Source organism: Erythranthe guttata, chromosome 2 (assembly GCF_056151865.1).
Source record: "Erythranthe guttata isolate IM_541 chromosome 2, IM_541, whole genome shotgun sequence".
NCBI lineage: Eukaryota > Viridiplantae > Streptophyta > Magnoliopsida > Lamiales > Phrymaceae > Erythranthe > Erythranthe guttata.
The window spans coordinates 2,239,480-2,259,335 of NC_142534.1; the positions used below are offsets into that span (position 1 = coordinate 2,239,480).

Below are 19,856 nucleotides of genomic sequence, written 5' to 3' on the forward strand. Positions count from 1 at the left end.
CCAAGTTGAACCGACCTTTGGTAGATAAAATCCCCAAATTTCCATTTTGTTCTGAACTTTACATTTTCGAAGAAGCGTAGCCATGAAACTCAGATTGAGATCATTTGATTCGAAAGAAACCCTAAAAATCGAAGTTCAAAATTCATGCACACTTTCCCAACTCAGACAAATCCTCTCTCAAACCCTCTTCAATTCTCCGCCTCCCGCTTCAATTCGCCTCTCTCTTAATCGGAAAGACGATCTCGAATCCGACGGCGAAGACTGCCTCCAATCGCTCGGGATCGCCTCCGGCGATCTTGTGTTTTTCTCCCTTGAACACCCGCCGCCGCCGCCTGAATTGATTTCGCACCACCAGAATCCTCTTTCCCAGGTAATCGATTCTACACCGAAACCAGGCTCCACGAGCTTGAATACCGATAATACCCTCGCCGAAGGCCAGGTTTCGAATTCTGTGAATTTGGTTTCCCGGGAAGAGGAAACCCTAGATGGCGGCGGTGGTGGTTCGGTTATGGATGAAATGGAAGTTGACGACGAAAACCTAGAGGGTGGTTATGTTGCCCGTGAGTCGTTTTCTGTACCTGGATTTTTGAGGAAAGTGTTCATGGAGGAGCTGAACGAAGATAGTGGGCGTCATCACAAGCTGATCATAACTGCAATCCACGCGGTTATGCTGGATTCCGGTTTTGTCGGTTTCGATAAGAAAACGAACACCGTAATTAGTGGCTCCCATTTGCGTAATGAGTTGCCTTCGGATCTGTTTAGAGTGTCTCTGTTTTACACACTGCCGGAAACTGGTGGCAAATCCGTCAAGAACGTCGTGTTGAAATTTCAGAGCGTAGGGAAATTCATCAATGTATATGGTACGTTGGAGAACGGTTCGTCGGTGAAGAGGGCTAGTACGCATTGGGTGAAACTAAACGAGGATCAATTGGTTCCGTTTCTAAACGTTGTATGGGCCGACTGTGGGGAAGATGTATTGATGTTCGATACATCTCCGGAGAAAGAGGTGTTTGCATTCTGGAGGATCGTGAAGGATAATCTCGCGTTGCCTTTGTTGATCGATTTGTGCGAGGAATCCGGTTTGGAACTGCCCCCTTGCTTTATCCGACTACCGACCGATCTGAAACTGAAAATCTTGGAGTCTTTATCGGGCGCTGAGTTAGCTAAAGTGAGCTGTGTGAGCTCCGAGTTGAGGTATTTAGCTTCGAGCGATGATTTGTGGAAATCGAAGTGTGTAGAGGTATTTGGCGATGAGAGAAACGAGGCACGTTTGAGTTGGAAAAGGGTGTTTGCTATGGCTTGGGCAAGGCGGAAGAGTATTGTAGCTGCTCCTAGGAGGAGAGGGTTTCCGAATCCATGGATGGTGCCGCGGGTCCCACGAATGATTGGCGAGGAATTTGGGGATGTTTTATTACAACCTAGGATTCTCCATGCTTATGATCCGAGGAGGCGGAATTTTCCTAATTTAGGTGTTCGTGGTGGTGGTAGGTTCGTCTAGGTATGGTGTTTTTTCAAGGTGTTGTAATTTTACTGTTTTGAATTATGTTCATTTGCTTGTTTTCGGACTTCCAAATTTTCCGTTAATATGTTCTCGATGTTCTGTTTTTTGTAATTCAGTTGCTGGGAAAAATAGAAAGAATTTGTTTTTTTTTAATGTTTTTTTGTTTGTCTGCTGTTGGATTGTTCAGGTTCAAACCTGAATTCTTGAACTATACTAGGACTAAACTATGAAGAAACAAGAATCCAATTTTACCATGGAACTATCATGGGTTTAATTGTTAGATTTTTTATTTGGTAGGGGGTCAATTGCCATAAAAATTCAAGGCATTCGACACCGACACCACGTACAAATAAATAAACCTCTATAAATTAATCCAGTCGGGACTAGAGAAATTCTATTAATTTAACGAATTATTAAATTATCGACACCACATATAGATAAATCTCTATAAATTAATCCAGTTGGGACTAGGGAAATTCTATTAATTTAGCGAATTATTAAATTATTGACATCACATACTGATAAACCTCTATAAATACCTCGATAAATTAATCCAGTCGTGACTAGGGAAATTCTATTAATTTACCGAATTATTAAATTATCGAGTTAATAATTTAACACGTTTTTACGGAAACATGACCGAGAGAAACTATTATTTAATCGATATTATTGATTTATCGAGTATTAATTTATCGAAGTTCTACTTTATAATTATTATAAAGAAAAAAGCTGTTATTAAAAAATTCAACAATAATCACCATAATTATGAAGACGAAAAATTTTCTATTAAAAAAAATAATGGAGAGTTCAAAACATACTAACGCTGCTCATCTAAACCGAAAACAAAATCAAAGGTAAATATAAATTACAAACGATACGGGAATCTATGAAATCTTTTGGCAACGAACGTTGCACCTGACTCAAGAACGTAATTGTATCGGCCGGGATCCGAAACGATCGAAAAATCACTTCGACAGCATTGGCACCAAAACTCAAATCGGTAAATTTCGACTTCGAAAGTCGAGTCGATCCCGATTGCTCTTTTGAAACAATAAAGCTTTTCACCTTTGTCCGTGTGCCTATCGCATTTATTGCACTTGAGCCCGAAAGGCATACTCATCCTCACCCTCTTCGCCGATTTCTTCGTCGTATACGGCTGCATGGTATCGATATGCTTAGTATCCATGTTCGAACGTGTTCTTTCTACTAAAACCCTAGAAAATATTTGTGGACGAATATATAAGTTATTCTAGCTTAATAATTGTTGACAATGTCTGATTATTTTATGTGCTGATACATGTATATATAATATGTGATTTTGAGTTGGTTTAGAACTAGGACAAACATTAGTTATAGAATACAATTAGTAAGTGATTTTATTTTTATTTTATTTTTTATGATAAAAGACCTCTGATGAGATTAGGATTAAAAGGTGTTTAATATTCCTAGAAAAGCTTTAATTCGGTGAAGAGATAAAAAATTCTTTAACACAGCAAATTCAATAATTTTCAAATTAAACTTTTATAATTCTTAGGGCAATTACGGCGACCCTTGAGGTATGGTCAAATTATGAAAACACTTATCTTGTTTGGTAATTATAGCCACCTCTTCTTTAAATATTTTTTACACAAAATTTATGTAATTCGGTTATTTACCGAATCAAATCGTATATTTAATTCAATAAACGGTATGAAATGTTGGCTGACCAAAATTACGGTTGTAAAATTAATGATTTGAAAGTTAATTACAAATTAAATGAGACGAAATCTACCAAAATTTCAGTTATCAAATTAATGATTTGAAAGTTAATTTATCTCAAAAAAAAAAAAAAAAAAAAAAGATTTGAAAGTTAATTACAAATTAAATGAGCCGAAATCTTACATCTAAATGACTTTTCTTTCATCTTTCTTTCATAAACTGTAAACCCTACTCATCGATCCATCACAAAAAAAATTATTTTTTTCTTATGTTTCTTCTTCTTTGTTAAATCATACACCATGCTTTTAGCTTCCGTCTTATTTCGACCCTCTTCGTCGTTACCTTCGAGGAGCAACATCATTTGTTTCTTCATCTCATTCATGATGAGCTATAGAATGTATACCACAGCCAAAACTTATGCATAATTCAAATTAATTATTAGTTTCCTCATAGTTTACCGCATGCATAATAAGAAAAATCTACCAATATAAAGAAACTACGGCAACACATCGAACAACCATCACAAAAATTATATAAACAAAACGACATCCGACAAAGACAATAAAAAAGCCCCTGGCAAATAAAATCACTTTTTTTTTTTATCAATCACAATCATCAGAAATTCTACTGAAGTTTTAATTTAATTAATTTCCATCGCATCATCAAATGCATTCTGAAGATTTCAACAAAACAAACCCTAACCAAAAATGATAACAAAGAACAATTTTCAAATTTATCAGCATCAACGGGATTATATTTGCCTAAATTATTATAGCATCACCGCGATTTCATCATGATGTTGGATCAAATGATTTACACATTCAATTGGGAGCAGCAACTCTAGCAAACAAACAGTGGCCGAAGTATTTCCAGAAATAGACGAGAGATCTTTTTTTTTTTTTTTTGAGAAATCAACAAGAGATCCGCCATTGAAGAAATGCTTGGTTTGATGTGATTGAGGCTGGGCTGCCTTTCCGCCATTTCTATTTCATCCGTTACGGAAATATGAAATTTAACAATAATTGTTGGAATTTTCATGATTTCCAATAATTAATATTGAGTAATATTAATTAAATTATGAAAAGATTAATTTCATTTATTTACTTGATCATAATCATGAAGTAAAGTGAATGAAAATTGTCTTGATTAAATGGTTAAAGTTCAAAAAATGTGCGCTCGATGTGATCGAGTGATAGGACTAGTTTGGGTTTAAGTGTCCACAAATATTATTGGTTTAATTGTTAGATTTTTTTATTTAGTAGGGGGTGAATTGTAATAAAAGTCTTAATGTTTATGGCAATTGACAAGGCGTTTGACACCACATATAATTAATTACGAACAACAAAAACTTATTAAAAATTTAACAATAATCACCATAATTATGAAAACGAAAATAATTTTCTATTATAAAAAATAATCAAAAGTTCAAAACAAACTAAAGCGAAAACAAAACCAAAGCTAAATATAAATTACAAACGATACGGGAATCTATGAAATCTTTTAGCGACGAACGTGGCACCTGATTCAAGAACGTAATCGTATCGGCCGGGATCCGAAACGATCGAAAAATCACTTCGACAACATTGGCACCAAAACTCAAATCGGTAAATCTCAACTTCGAAAGTCGAGTCGATCCCAATTGCTCTTTTGAAACAATAAAGTTTTTCACCTTTGTCCGTATGCCTATCGCATTTATTGCACTTGAGTCCGAACGGCATCGTCATCCTAACCCTCTTCGCCGGCTTCTTCATCGTATACTTGTGCATGGTATCGATATGCTTGGTATCCATCTTCGAATACATTTTTTCTACTAAAACCCTAGAAAATATTTGTGGACGAATATATAAATTACTCTAACTCGATAATTGTTGACAATGAATGATTATTTACGTGTTGATAGCATGTGTATATAATATGAGGTTTTGAGTTGGTTTAGAACTAGGACTATATATATAATATGAGGTTTTGAGTTGGTTTAGAACAAACATTATATTATAGAATACAAATACCTATTTTATTTTTATTGTTTTTATGATGAAAAGACACCTAATGAGATTGGAGTAGCGGATAAAAAGGTGTTTAATATTCCTAAAAAAATTATAATTCGGTGGAGAGATAAAAAAATTCTTTAATTTAGCAAATTCAATAATTTTCATATTAAACTTTTATAATTCTCACGGCAAATTACGGCCACCGATGAGGTATGACTAAATTACGAAAAAACTCCTCTTGTTTGGGTAATTACAGTCACTTGTTCTTTAAATATTTTTACATAAAATTTATGTAGCCACATGTTCTTTAAATATTTTTACACAAAATTTATGTAATTCGGTTATTTACCGCACCAAATCGTATATTTAATTCAGTAAACGGTATGAAAAGTTGGCGTACCAAAATTTCGGTTATAAAATTAATGATTTGAAAGTTAATTGCAAATTAAATGAGAAGAAATCTTACATCTAAGTGACTTTTCTTTCATCTTCTTCCATAAACTGTAAACCCTAATTATCGATCTATATATCATTTTTTTGTTCTCTTTTGTCTTCTTTGTTAAATCATACACCATGTTCTTCGCACCCGTCTTATTTCGACCCTCTTCGTCGTTACCTTTGAGGAGCAACATCGTTTCTTTCTTCATCTTATTAACGATGCGCTATATTATAACACCACAGCCAAACCTTATGTATAATTCAACTTAATTATTAGTTTCATCATAGTTTACCGCATGGATAATAAGAAAAATCTACCTTTCGCGAAGCACTTGATGATTGTGGTTTGACGGATCTGGAATTTGAAGGACCTCGTTTTACCTGGTCGAACAACCGGGACCACCCATATACGGTCAGATGTCGACTCGACAGAGTATGTGCTAGTGCTGATTGGTTACTAAAGTTCCCTAGAGCTTTGGTACATCATATGGCGTACTCAGGGTCTGATCACGTCCCGCTTCAACTCGTCCTTGACCCCGCTCAGGCAGATTCTGAACGAAGAAAGAAACGACCATTTCGGTTTGAGGCTATATGGCTACGTCGAGACGATTGTGAGGAGATTGTTCAACAAAACTGGCAAAACCAAGGGATCTCGGACCCAATTGAAGATGTTGTGCAGAAGAAAAAAGGTCTTCGTCTCGCTCTTATTCATTGGAACAAGGCCACGGTCCAGGCTCCGCGGAAACGGATCAATCAACTCAACCGGCGGATCCATTATCTTCGGGGAATCACACAATCGGAAATAACAAAGGAGCAGATTCGGGTTTTGAAATTGGAACTGGAAAGAGCATATGAGGATAATAATCTGTATTGGAGGCAGCGCAGCAAGATTCAATGGATCCAAGAAGGGGATCGGAATACTAAATTCTTCCATGCTAAGGCTACATCGCGTCACAGAATTAATAGAATGGAACGACTTAAAGGAGCGGACGGGGAATGGAAGGAATCCCATCATGAGATTGAGCAGATTATATCTGATTATTTTAATCAGCTCTTCACTTCTACCGAGCCAAACGAGGATGAGATAGAAGAGGTATTGACGAACGTGGAGAACAAGATATCTAGTGCGGCCGGTCACTTGCTTTCTATGCCTTTCACCGCGGAGGAGGTAACTCGAGCCATTTCTCAAATGGCTCCTCTCAAATCCCCAGGCCCCGATGGCCTCCCCGTTATCTTTTTTACTAAATTTTGGCATATTCTGGGGTCTGATGTCCTTTCATGTGTTCTTGAATTTCTTAACCATCATAAACTCCCCTCGGATTTGAACTCTACATATATTGTCCTAATCCCAAAGGTAAAAAGTCCGGAAAGAATCACAGACTATAGACCAATTAGCCTGTGTAACGTTATATACAAATTTGGAGCCAAAGTCATTGCAAATCGTTTTAAACTTATTCTCAACGATCTAATATCTCCTACCCAATCTGCTTTTGTCCCGAAACGCCTAATCTCCGACAATATCCTGGTAGCCTATGAAATTAATCATTTTATCAAGCTTAACTCTAATAAAAATAATAATTATATGGCTCTTAAATTGGACATAAGTAAGGCTTATGATCGTATCGAATGGGGTTTTCTTAAAAAGATTTTGCTTCGTTTTGGATTACCGCCTCAGTTTGTGGAACTTATCATGCTTTGTGTTTCTTCGGTCTCATTTTCGTTTTTATTTAATGGCTCACAGTTTGGCTCGGTTCGCCCAACCCGAGGATTACGACAAGGGGATCCTCTCTCCCCCTACCTCTTCATTTGTTGTGCAGAGGCATTGACTGCAATGATTACAAGAGCAACGGAAAGGGGAGACTTTCATGGGGTTCAGGTTGCTCCTAGTGCTCCTACGATTTCCAGTTTATGTTTTGCAGACGACACGTTCATATTTGGCAAAGCAACTGAGGAGTGTGCTACAACTCTCAGAACGATCCTCACAAAATATGCACGAGTATCGGGGCAGGAAATAAATATCGACAAATCAACAATGTGTTTTTGTCCGGCGACACCTTTAGATCGACGAGAAGCTATTCAACAAATCCTTCAATTTCGGGTAGTCGACGGCCATGATAGATATCTGGGGATGCCTGCATTAATTGGTCGGACTAAAAAAGAGATCTTCTCATATCTGCGCGATCGGGTCTGGACTCGTGTAAAGGGTTGGGGTGAAAAGCAGTTATCACAAGCCGGCAAGGAAGTGCTAATTAAATCAGTTCTACAAGCTATTCCAGCTTATATCATGAGCTGTTTCTTTCTCCCCAACGGACTTATTTCGGAAATCGAGCGAGTCATTCGACGCTTTTGGTGGGGTAAGGGAGACAGTAAAGGCATGGCATGGGTTTCGTGGAAGGATTTATGCAAATCGAAAGAACAAGGTGGTCTCGGGTTTAGGGATTTACGAGCTTTTAACACGGCAATGATCATGAAACAAGCGTGGCGTATTTTAGTCTTCCCGGACCTGCTTATGTCACGGATTATGGCTGCCAGGTACTTCCCTCACGGAAATCTTCTAATGGCTGGAGCTGGCTACCGACCGTCAACGACGTGGAGGTGTATCTGGAAAACCATTCCTTATCTCCAAGCTGGGCTACGACGCCGGATAGGAAACGGGGCAAACACATCTATATGGGCTGACCCATGGCTCAGAGATGGCGGAAATTTCAAAATTATTACCGTTAGACCGATATCCTCAGCTTTCCCAGACCGAGTTTCGGACTTGTTGGAATCAGACTCTAATTCGTGGAATTTACAACTTGTGCATAACATATTTTGGGAAGTGGACGTGGATAGGATCTTGGGGGTTCCATTAGGCGGACCTCACACAAATGATTCTTGGGTGTGGCACCACTCGCCGAAAGGTAACTTCACGGTGAGATCTGCCTATCACATGATTCTTAATAATCATAATTTATCTAGTCCTATGGGTATCGGAAATAATGGTTCAATTAGTGGAACAAATAATCGTGAATGGAAATGCATTTGGCGGTTGCCTATACCACCTAAAATTCAGATTTTTTTGTGGCGATTTTGTGGAAATAATCTACCAACCAATGAGGAGCTGCATCGTCGCCGGATTATTACCTCACCTGCTTGTCGTCGTTGTGGAGCTAGTAACGAATCAACGTTACATGTTATCGCTACATGTAAAGGAATGAACAAGGTTTGGGAAAACTCACCTTTTGGCATCAACCCAAGTGCGGCATTTTCATCCCCGTGGCAATGGTGGCTCCATATGAAACACTCGCTAGATGAGAACATTTTTTTATGGGCCATGGTGATCGCATGGAAGGCGTGGGAGAGCCGTAACAGAGAGATTCACAATGAGGAGGTGATAGGTGCCGACGAACTGCCTAGTTGGTGTAGCCATTATCTGGTAAACTTCAAATCCAATCAAATCAGGCCTAATCCTAGTCTTCAACTAATTCACCCGACGGAGTGGAAGCCACCGGAGATGGGGGTGTTGAAGATCAACTTTGATGTCGCTATACGACGTGGAGAACCAAAGTTGGCGGTTGCAGCGGTGGCACGGAACCATGAAAGAATATGCGTTGGATGGAAAGTGGTACTAATTGATGGAAATCTTAATCCCGTTGAAGGTGAAGCTATGGCTGCTCTACATGCCATCATGCTAGCATCTATGAACGGATGGAACGAAGTTATTTTCGAGGGTGATTCTTTGCAGGTGATTCAGGCACTTCGAGCGGGTGGAGGTGACATGTTACCATTCGGCGCAATCATCGATGAATGCATTTATTTAGCAAATGTTTTCACGAGTTTTTCTTTCTCGTTTGTTAAGCGTTCGGGCAATTCTTTAGCTCACGCTCTTGCTCATCTTCAATGTATTGAGACACTTGAAGGATTTACGCTTCCGTATGATTTGGCCAATATTGCCTAATAAAATTTTCTCTTCTTTCAAAAAAAAAAAAAAGAAACTACGGCATCACATCGAACAACCAGCACAAAATTCATATAAACAAAACGACATCCGACAAAGACAATAAAATTAAAGCCCCTGGCAAATAAAATCGCATTTTTTTTAATCAATCACAACCATCATAGATTCTACTGCAAGTTTTACTTAAATTAATTTCCATCACATCATCAAATGCTGAAAACCCCATTGAGGATTTTTTATTTATTTTTTTATTTTTTTGAAACTTTAGAAGTATCCTGCAACATAGGGATTAATTTGGATTTAGGTTTAATTTGGGGAATAACATTTGTGAGATTTTTAATTTTATTTGATGTTTAAGTTTGTTCATTAATTATTATAATTATAATAATCTTAATGGTTATATTAATCAATCGTTCTATTAAGTATTAGGTCGTAAAAAAAAATCAACGGAATTTAATAAATTTGTACGCTTAGGTATGGTGTTTTTCAATGTGTTTTAATTTTAATGTTTGAATTTCTGTTCGTTTGCTTATTTTCTGACTTCAAAATTTCCATTAAATGTTCTATTTTTGTATATTCTGAATTATTTAAATTTCAAAATCTTCCACGAATCCTATTTTACCATGTAACTATCATGGGTTTAATTGTTAAATTTTTTATATAGTAGGGGGTGAATTGTAATAAAATATAGCATTCGGAACCACATATATAATTATGAAGAACAAAAACTGGTATTAAAAATTTAACAATAATCACCTTAATTATGAAGACGAAAATAATTCTCTATTAAAAAAATAATCAAAAGTTCAAAACATACTAAAGCTACTCATCGAAAACAAAACCAAAGCTAAATATAAATTACAACCGATATGGGAATCTATGAAACCTTTTGGCAACGAACGTGGCACCTGATTCAAGAACATAATCGTATCGGCCAGGATCAGAAACGATCGAAAAATCACTTCGACAACATTGGCACCAAAACTCAAATCTGTAAATCTCAACTTCGAAAGTTGAGTCGATGCCGATTGCTCTTTTGAAACAATAAAGCTTTTCACCTTTGTCCGTGTGCCTATCGCATTTATTGCACTTGAGCCCGAACGGCATAGTCATCCTCACCCTCTTGGCCGATTTCTTCGTCGAATACTTCTGCATGGTATCGATATGCTTGGTATCCATCTTCGAACACGTCCTTTCTACTAAAACCCTAGAAAATATTTGAGGACGAGTATATAAATTACTCTAGCTTGCTAATTGTGGACAATGGATGATTATTTGTGTGTTGATATCATGTATATATAATATGAGGTTTTGAGTTGGTGTAGAACTAGGACAAACATTATATTATAGAATATAATTAGGAAGTGATTTTATTTTTATTTATTTTTTTTTATGATAAAAGACCACTAATGAGATTGGAATAGTGGATAAAAAGGTGTTTAGTATTCCTAAAAAAGCTATAATTCGGTGGAGATCAGATAAAAAATTCTTTAATTTTAGCAAATTCAATAATTTTCATATTAAACTTTTATAATTCTTAGGGCAAATTACGGTCACCCCTGAGGTATGGTCAAATTACGAAAAGACCCCTTTTATTTAGGTAATTATGGCCACCTCTCCTTTAAATATTTAAACGGTATGAAATGTCGGCGTACCAAAATTTTGGTTATAAAATTAATGATTTGAAAGTTAATTACAAATTAAATGAGACGAAATCTTACATCTAAATGACTTTTCTTTCATCTTCTTCCATAAAGTAAACACTAATCATCGATCTATATATCATGTTTTTTCCTTTTTCTTCTTCTTTTACTTCTTCTTTGTTAAATCATACACCATGTTCTTCGCATCCGTATTATTTCGACCCTCTTCGTCGTTACCTTCGAGAAGCAACATCGTTTCTTTCTTCATCTCATTCATGATGAACTATATAACACCACAGCCAAAACTTATGTATAATTCAACTTAATTATTAGTTTCGTCATAGTTTACCGCATGCATAATTAGAAAAATCTACCAATACGAAGAAACAATGGCAACACGTCGATTTCATCATGATTTTGGATCAAACGCTTTACACATTCAATTGGGGGCCGCGAAACTCTAGCAAACAAACAGTGGCCGAAGTATTTGCGGAAATCGACGAGAGATCCGCCATTGAGGAAATGTTTGGTTTGACGAGATTGAGGCTGGGCTGCCTTTCCGCCATTTCCATTTCATCCTTTACGGTTTTAAGTTCTTAGCACGAATCACATAATACAGCCGCAAACCCATTTCCAAATTTTCGCAATTGCTACAATGCTTGTCAAGATAGGGATTTTGGATTTAAATTTTGGGGAAGAACATTTGTGAGATTTTTAATTTTATTTATATGTTTGTTCATTAATTATTATAATTATATTCATCTTAATGGTTATATTAATCTTAATCGTTCTATTAAGTATTAGGTCGTGCAGAAAAATTCAATGGAATTTAATAATTATGTATGCATGGTGTTTTTCAATGAGTTTTAATTTTAATGTTTTGAATTCTGTAAGTTTGCTTATTTTCTGAATTCCAAATTTCCATTAATTTGTTCTTGATGTTCTGTTTTTTGTATATCCTGAATCGTTTAGATTTCAAGATCCTCCAAGAATCCAATTTTACCATGTAACTGTCATGGGTTTAATTGTTAGATTTTTTTATTTATTAGGGGTTGAATTGTAATAAAAATCCTGATTTTTATTACAATTGACAAGGCATTCGACACCACATATAATTATGAAGAAAAAAAAACGGCTATTAAAAATTTAACAATAGTCACGAAAATAATTTTCTATTAAAAAGAATAATCGAAAGTTCAAAACATGCTAAAGCTACTCATCTAAGGTTAAAACAAAATCAAAAGCTAAATATAAATTACAAACGACACGGGAATCTATGAAATCTTTTGGCAACGAACGTGGCACCTGATTCAAGAACGTAATCGTATCGGCCGGGATTCGAAACGATCGACAAATCACTTCGACAACATTGGCACCAAAACTCAAATCTGTAAATCTCAACTTCGAAAGTTGAGTCGATCCCGATTGCTCTTCTGAAACAATAAATCTTTTCACCTTTGTCCGTATGTCTATCGCATTTATTGCACTTGAGCCAGAACGGCATCGTCATCCTGACCCTCTTCGCCGACTTCTTCATCGTATCCATAGTTCGAACACGTTCTCTCTACTAAAACCCAACGAATATATAAATTATACTAGCTTGATAATCGTTGACAATGAATGATTATTCATGTATATATAATATGATGTTTTGAGTTGGTGTAGAACATTATATTGTAGAATACAATTAGCAAGTGATTTTATTTTTATTTTATTTTATTTTATTTTATTATGATAAAAAGACACCTAATGAATGAGATTGGAGTAGTTGATTAAAGGGTGTTTAATTTTCCTAAAAAAGCTATATAATCAAATTTAATAATTTTGAAATTAAAGTTTTATTATAACTAGTATTGCACCCGTGCGATGCACGGGGTCAATTTAAAAAGAATAAAAGTTTTAGATAAAATAATAAATTGCACCTTTGAATATTTGATATATAATATGATATAATGGGTGGGAAAATAATATTCATTCTATTTGGTTCGAATACTTAATTAAAATATAAAATATGAAATTTGTGATATAAAAAATAAGATACACCATATGATACAAATACACCTGACACTGCAAAAATAATTATGCATATAAATAATTAAAAAACCATAATTATACATATAAATAATTAAAAAAACACATGTGTTTAACAGTGCGTACATTATATCAATCCGCTATGCTTAGGGCATCTCCAAGGTGAAGAGCTAAAAATGGAGATGCTATATCTATAATAGCTAGTGAATAGTGTTATGTTATACCACCTCCCTTTTTACTATCCTACTCCAATCATATCATTTAAAATTTAGCATTTTATTATATTTTATTAATTTTCAATTATTTTATGAATTGATATTTGTAAGTAGTGTTTGTTATATATAGTATTTATAATTTGATTTGATTTTATATCTTTGTAATTATTTTATGAATTGATTATTTAAAATAAATAGTAATTAATTTATTAATAATAATATATTTTATAAATTTAATAAATGAATCAAACATTGAAAAATCATAAAAAGATAATTAAACCTAATATACCAAAATTAGATTTATGGAACATGTCTTTTATAAACAAAAAATTGAATAAAATTACCTAAATAAATAAATTAAAACTTAAGTGGAAAGAAGTCTCTGGAACCAAAAGGAAAAAAAAATCAAATACACAAAGTCAGACGTGTGCTTTGTGAATGGGGATAGTACTTTTTATTTATTATTTTAATATTTCTTCATTTAGCTTTCCTGTACAGTAAATGGTATATATAGCTCTTGGGTGATTAGTTTTACCTTGACAGCAAAATTATAACATCTCCGTTGGAGATGATTTTTTAGTTCACAAATGCTAAATTTTTGATTTTTTAGCATATAGCAGCTCCAAAACCCAATGGTTGGAGATGCTCTTAGACTTACTGGATTCTTATATATTGAATTGAAAAAATGTGAATGTTAAAAATATGTAAAATTAGGGAATATTTGAATTGATTTATCCGTCATTATAGGCATTAATTCCTACATTATAATGTTAAAACATACAAATTCCACAAAATCATGTAGATATAGTAATAACTAATATGTAAAATTGCAAATTTATAAAGATCAAGCTTAAGTGATGCCAATCGATTAAAAATGAATGCAATAAAAGGGGATTTCTATTATACTACAACCGCAAGCCCATAATTTTTTATTAAAATAAATATCAAGGAAATATAATTGAAGAAACATAATCACAATAAAAAACCTGTTTACATAAACAGTAAATAGATTAAAAGGACATTAATCCTTCACATCTATTACACTTTGTGTAGATATCTAAATCTTGCTTCAGCCAAACACGGATAATTTATTTCGCCAATCATCTACATTCCTCTTACTTTTTATTAAAGATAATCTATCACCACAAATCAAATGTTCAGACAAACTATCCATTAAAAGTAATTGCTTTCGCAAGAATTCATGAAAGAAAAAGATACATGAAAAGAACCTCGTGGTAATAACATGTGCTGTAATTATATTAACAGCAAAGGGTTCTATTTGTGGCCCGCCGAAAATCGATGAACCATCCACTTGGGCCATAATATCGTTCTTTATAACAACAGCAACACCAAACTACAACCACCAAGAGACAATTTTATATAGTATAGAAATTAAGAATATCAAATCAATTAATATCTACTTAAGAATTAAATGGATGGATGGAGGTGGAAAAACCTCGTCTACTAATTTTTGAAGGCTCCTCGAGAACTTTGCAAGGAGTATTTGTTTGACTGACAATTCACCTCTTCATGATAAATGTGTTCTATAAAGAGCAGTGGCACTATATCTCTACTGTTATGATGGCAAACCTGTATATATGTATATAAGAAAAATATAAGAAATGAAAAATATATAATAGTAAAAAAATTAAACTTACGGTAGGTTTAAATGTTTGTTGGTGTGCAACAATTCAAACATACAACGACCTAAAAATAAGAAACTCACGGCCCTTTTAGTAGTAAAAAACAAAAGACAAAATGTGAACTCACAAAATTCTAAATTTTGCTTACTACCTAGTGACCATATCCCTGCTTAATATACATATGAGAAGATCTGGGCAACCTAGTTTATTAAACAGGGAACATATAATTGGGGTGTTTCGATAACCTAGTTTGTGGCCATTGTATAATTCATAACAAAGAAGCAAGACCTCCCTCATGAAGAAGTGTTGCCAATACAAAATCCCCGGTAAATTCAATACAGTAAATAAAATATATCATTGTTAACCTTGATTATCAATTTAACTAAATAAAATTAAAGATGCTGAAAGGGTCAATAGGATTGTATGATATCAAATGCAAAAACCTGTAAGTAAAATGACAAACATTTTAACATTAATTTATAATCTTACTCACCTATCTAGTAGTCTGTGTCGCTTGAATTTGCATTTCAACATTAATGGACATTGTTTTTCCTTCATCACCACTTTAATATAACGGAACGTTGAAATACAATTACAATTGATAGTAATTTCTAAAAAAAGATAAAGAAACAATGTAGACACTATTAAATAGATGGCTAATGAAGATATATGAAATAACTATACAAAAATCTCAAAATTAGATATAATATATCACCAACCGAGCACAAATCAATCAAAATAGAGAATATACAAAAAAGCAACATTTCAACTGTCACATAACAGTGTTGATAGAAACCAATTCCGACGCAAGAGTACGTTTTGTCAAAAAAGACATCCATTCAGATTTCATATATTTTTCATAAGCCATTGTAATATCTTATAAAACAACTTTTGATTAGTTAACTTCGAAATTGAGGGGTATTTACTTTACTCGGGGTGTTGAAATTTGGGGAATGATTAAGCATAGAATGCACAATACTATATAACATATTCGTCATCTTTATCGAAATTTTAGAAACTAAGGCTATGTTTGGATGCATTTTTGTTTTGTTTTCATTGTTTCCCCAAAACAAAATGGGATTTATTACACTTTTCAAATCATTTTCTCAAAACAATTTCAAAAGTTTCTCTCTCCTTCAGACATGATGTGACTGCTACAATAAAATGATTTGACTGCTACAATAAAAAATGTCTTTACTAAAAAACAAATAAACATCACTTCATCTTTCAATTTTTTTCTTCAAAAATACTTTTTTCTAACACCTTTAAACATGATTTGACTGCTACAGTGTATTTTGTCTCCTTCCAAAAATACAAACAAACATTACTTTCATTCTCAAATTATTCCCCCAAAACATATTTCCTCAAAATGAAATCAAAATAAGATCCAAAACGCTTCCAAACATTGCTTAATAAAGCAAAGTCCTTATCAGACATGCATATGTGCAAAATTGATCTTTTTAAAAACTTCAAAATTTTGTCGTTGGAGGTTTCTCTGTAAAATCACCAAAGAAATTAAAAATAATAATACCCATAACATTGGGCATTAAATATTGTAAAACAAATTATATTGAAATAGTGGGTGTCGTACAAAAAAATTACAATCTGAAAGAACGAAAATCTCAAATTAAACAGAATAAGAAGCCCATCGCAATAATAGTGGGAAATTATGAACAAATCTAAAACAAAATGAGAAATTTCTGTAAATCCAATAGAGCGACTACGTCTTGGTCTTGATCCTGACAACCAAAATTCACAATTTTCCGAAATAAACAACAAATCATATTAGAATTTACTCGATGAAAATTGAAGCAAACATAGAGGGTTCATAAATCTGACATAAATCGGCATCTTCAGCGTGGCGGTGGCGTTCGCCTTGGAGTGGAGAAGAACTGTGCAGAGGGTGGAGATGAATAAGAAAAACTTTGAAGGCGGTAAGAGAAAAGAGACGAGAGAGAGAGGAGACGGTTTTGTGGAAGTTGGGGGAGATTCCTTATGCAGCAGTTAATTTTAATTTACGGGATAGGAATTTTTATTTTTTTTCTAAAAATAGTCCTGGAACTTCCAATTAATTACATAAACTGCCCCTAGGGTTTGCAAGCCTAAATGATGCCACGTGTCAAAATATTAGGCAAGGTATTGTCTTTTTATATATATATATAGATTTCTTACAAAGAAAAACAAAATTCCAAAATAAGTAGGGACAAAAGAGGAATTTACTATATTCTTGTCCGATACGGCCGCCAAATATAACTAGAAGCAAACTACCTAGAAATTCTTTGTTTATGATATTCTTCTCATCCCAGAAACCCTAAAATTCCAAAATCCATCTCTCATCAAACTCTTTTATAATTCACCGGCTGATTCGCCGTCGCCGGCGATATTCTTCTTTTGTTCTCAATTCAATAATCCGGCTACTAACATGAGTACCGATGCCCAGAATTCCGATCGTGCGAATCTGGTTTCCCGGAAAAGGAAAACCCTAGATTGCGATTCAACGATGGCGAAAATCGCGAGCGCGTCGGTCGGCCACGACGACGGATCCGATGCAACCGACAAGTCGTTTTCCGTACCTGGATTTCTGAGGGAATTTCTGATGGAGGAGTTCGGCGGCGACGGCGGCGGAAGCCGACACCGCAAGCTGATGGTCATCGCGACCCACACGATTATGCTAGAGTGCGGATTTCTAGGGTTTGACGAGAAATCCAACGCGGTGGTCAACGGATTTCGGCCGCCGCGCGACTGGCCTCCCTCCGGCGATCCCTTCGCCATGTCATTGTTCTACACTCTGCCGGAGAGTAACAACCGCCCCCGTGACGGCAAATCGGTGAAGAATGTCGTACTGGAATTTGAGAGTTCCGGTGAGTTTATCACCGTTTCTGGTCGATTGGATATCAAACCGGGGATGAAAGATACCGATATGGTAGAATCGGAGAAGAAAGATACTGATTTGGTAGAATCGAAAACGGAATCGGAGAAGAAAGATACCGATATGGTAGAATCGGAAACGGAATCGGGGAAGAAAGATACCAATATGGTAGAATCCGAAAAGGAATGGGAGATGGTAGAATCGGAAAAGGAATCGGAGAAGAAAGATACCGATTTGGTAAAATCGGAAAAGGAATGGGAGAAGAAAGATACCAATATGGGCGAATCCGATAAGGAATGGGAGATGGTAGAATCGGAAAAGGAATCGGAGAAGAAAGATATCGATTTGGTAGAATCGGGAAAGGAATCGGAGAAAAAAGATACCGATATGGTAGAATCGGGAAAGGAATCGGAGAAGAAAGATACATATTCGGTACGAATGAAAGAGGATCAATTGATTCCGTTCGCAAACATCGTAATCGAAAATAAGATCGGTGGAATAGATAAACGCACATCTCCCGGGAAAGAGGTGTTCACATTTTGGAGGACAATAAAAGACGATTTAGCAGTGCCTCTGTCGATGGATTTACGGTACGGTTCGTCTAACTACTTCATGCGGTTATCAACGAAACTCAAGTTGAAGATTCTCGAATTGCTGTCGGTGGCCGATTTAGCCAACGTGGGGTCCGTTTGCCACGAGCTAAAGTGCTTGGCCTCGAGCGATAAGTTGTGGAAATCGAAGTACGAGGACGAGTTTGACGATAACAGGAAAGATGCGCGAGTTAGTTGGAAAATGGCGTATAGAATGGCCCGTTACGGACTGAGCAATGCTGAGTTGGCGTTTGGAGTTGTGGCTCCGTATGAGCTGCAGCCCTATCCTTATCCGTTTGTCGTTCCGTCGGATACTAATGCGGAACGGGATATGATCCTCCGTGCGCAGACGTACGATCGTCGGAGGCGCCGTTAGTGGTAGGGTTTTCAGTGTTTTAGTTCTCAAGACTAGTGCAAGATGGCTTTTTTTTTTCTTTTTATGTCTTTTGATTAAAGGTTCTACATTTCTTTGCCAAAGTCTTGTTAGTTTCAGACAAAAATTCTTGATTAATTCCTTATTTTTTACCTTGCTTTTTATATTTATATTATAAATACTATAATATAATAATAAGTGCAAATTACACACAACCTATCAGATATGGATAAATTAAAAAAAAAAGAAAATATTCTTGTTTGGTTAATTACAACCACCCCTCCTTTTAAAGATTTTTACATAAAATTTATGTAATTCGGTTATTTACCGAACTAAACTGTATATTTAGTTCAGTAAACGGTGTGAAATGTTGGGTAACGAAATTTCGATTCGGTTTCACCAATTTAACATCGGGTGACTGTAATTACCCGAAATTTCGATTCGATGAGTTTTTCGTAATTTGACCATAACTTAGGGGTGACCGTAATTTTCCCTAAAAATAAATATGTCATGATGTTGCAATTATTTTTCTGAAAAAAAAGAAAAGAAAAAAAAAACTGAAATGATTTGTGCAGGCCAAAATTAAACATTCAGGCACATTTTTTACCATTTTTCAAAAAACAAAAAGTAAAAAAACTCAAAACTCTCTCAACCTTTCGATTTTCTTTCGCAAAGCCCGTGCAAATCGTCAACAGATCGGAGGTAATTTTTACGTTTTTACGATCCTCTTGTTATGTAGATTACGAATCCGGAAAAAAAAAACGAAAAAAATCACACGTTGGCCTGCTCGTGTGAATTTACACGAGCGCATCCACTGTGCTCGTGTAAATCCACACGAGCAGGCATTTTTATTATTTTTTTTTATTTTTTTTAATTGCTCGTGTAAAAACACACGAGTGGTTGCAAAGTGCTCGTGTGAAATCA

General features: G+C 35.3%; 2 protein-coding genes and 1 long non-coding RNA gene across 3 annotated transcripts; 2 read left to right on the forward strand and 1 right to left on the reverse strand.

Annotated features, from left to right (window-relative positions):
* The first annotated feature begins 33 nt into the window (after window positions 1-33).
* LOC105957466 (F-box protein SKIP22) lies at window positions 34-10,064 on the forward strand. The gene is made up of 2 exons (XM_012981386.2): window positions 34-1,498; window positions 10,043-10,064. The coding sequence occupies exon 1, from the start codon at window positions 83-85 to the stop codon at window positions 1,496-1,498; it is 1,416 nt and encodes a 471-aa protein (XP_012836840.2). The 5' UTR covers window positions 34-82; the 3' UTR covers window positions 10,043-10,064.
* Window positions 10,065-16,646: 6,582 nt separating this feature from the next.
* Window positions 16,647-17,158, reverse strand: LOC148772103 (uncharacterized). The gene is made up of 2 exons (XR_016030049.1): window positions 16,940-17,158; window positions 16,647-16,839 (listed from the first exon to the last, which is right to left on the reverse strand). It is a non-coding gene; the product is annotated as an uncharacterized LOC148772103 (long non-coding RNA).
* Window positions 17,159-17,341: 183 nt separating this feature from the next.
* LOC148772104 (uncharacterized) lies at window positions 17,342-19,070 on the forward strand. Its single transcript, XM_088814897.1, has one exon. It carries the CDS (start codon window positions 17,523-17,525, stop codon window positions 18,933-18,935), a length of 1,413 nt encoding a protein of 470 aa, XP_088671023.1. The 5' UTR covers window positions 17,342-17,522; the 3' UTR covers window positions 18,936-19,070.
* The last annotated feature ends 786 nt before the right edge of the window (window positions 19,071-19,856 follow it).

Coding starts and splice junctions, on each gene's coding strand:
- LOC105957466 (XM_012981386.2), top strand. CDS start 83: ATGAAACTCAGATTGAGATCATTTGATTCGAAAGAAACCCTAAAAATC.
- LOC148772104 (XM_088814897.1), top strand. CDS start 17,523: ATGAGTACCGATGCCCAGAATTCCGATCGTGCGAATCTGGTTTCCCGG.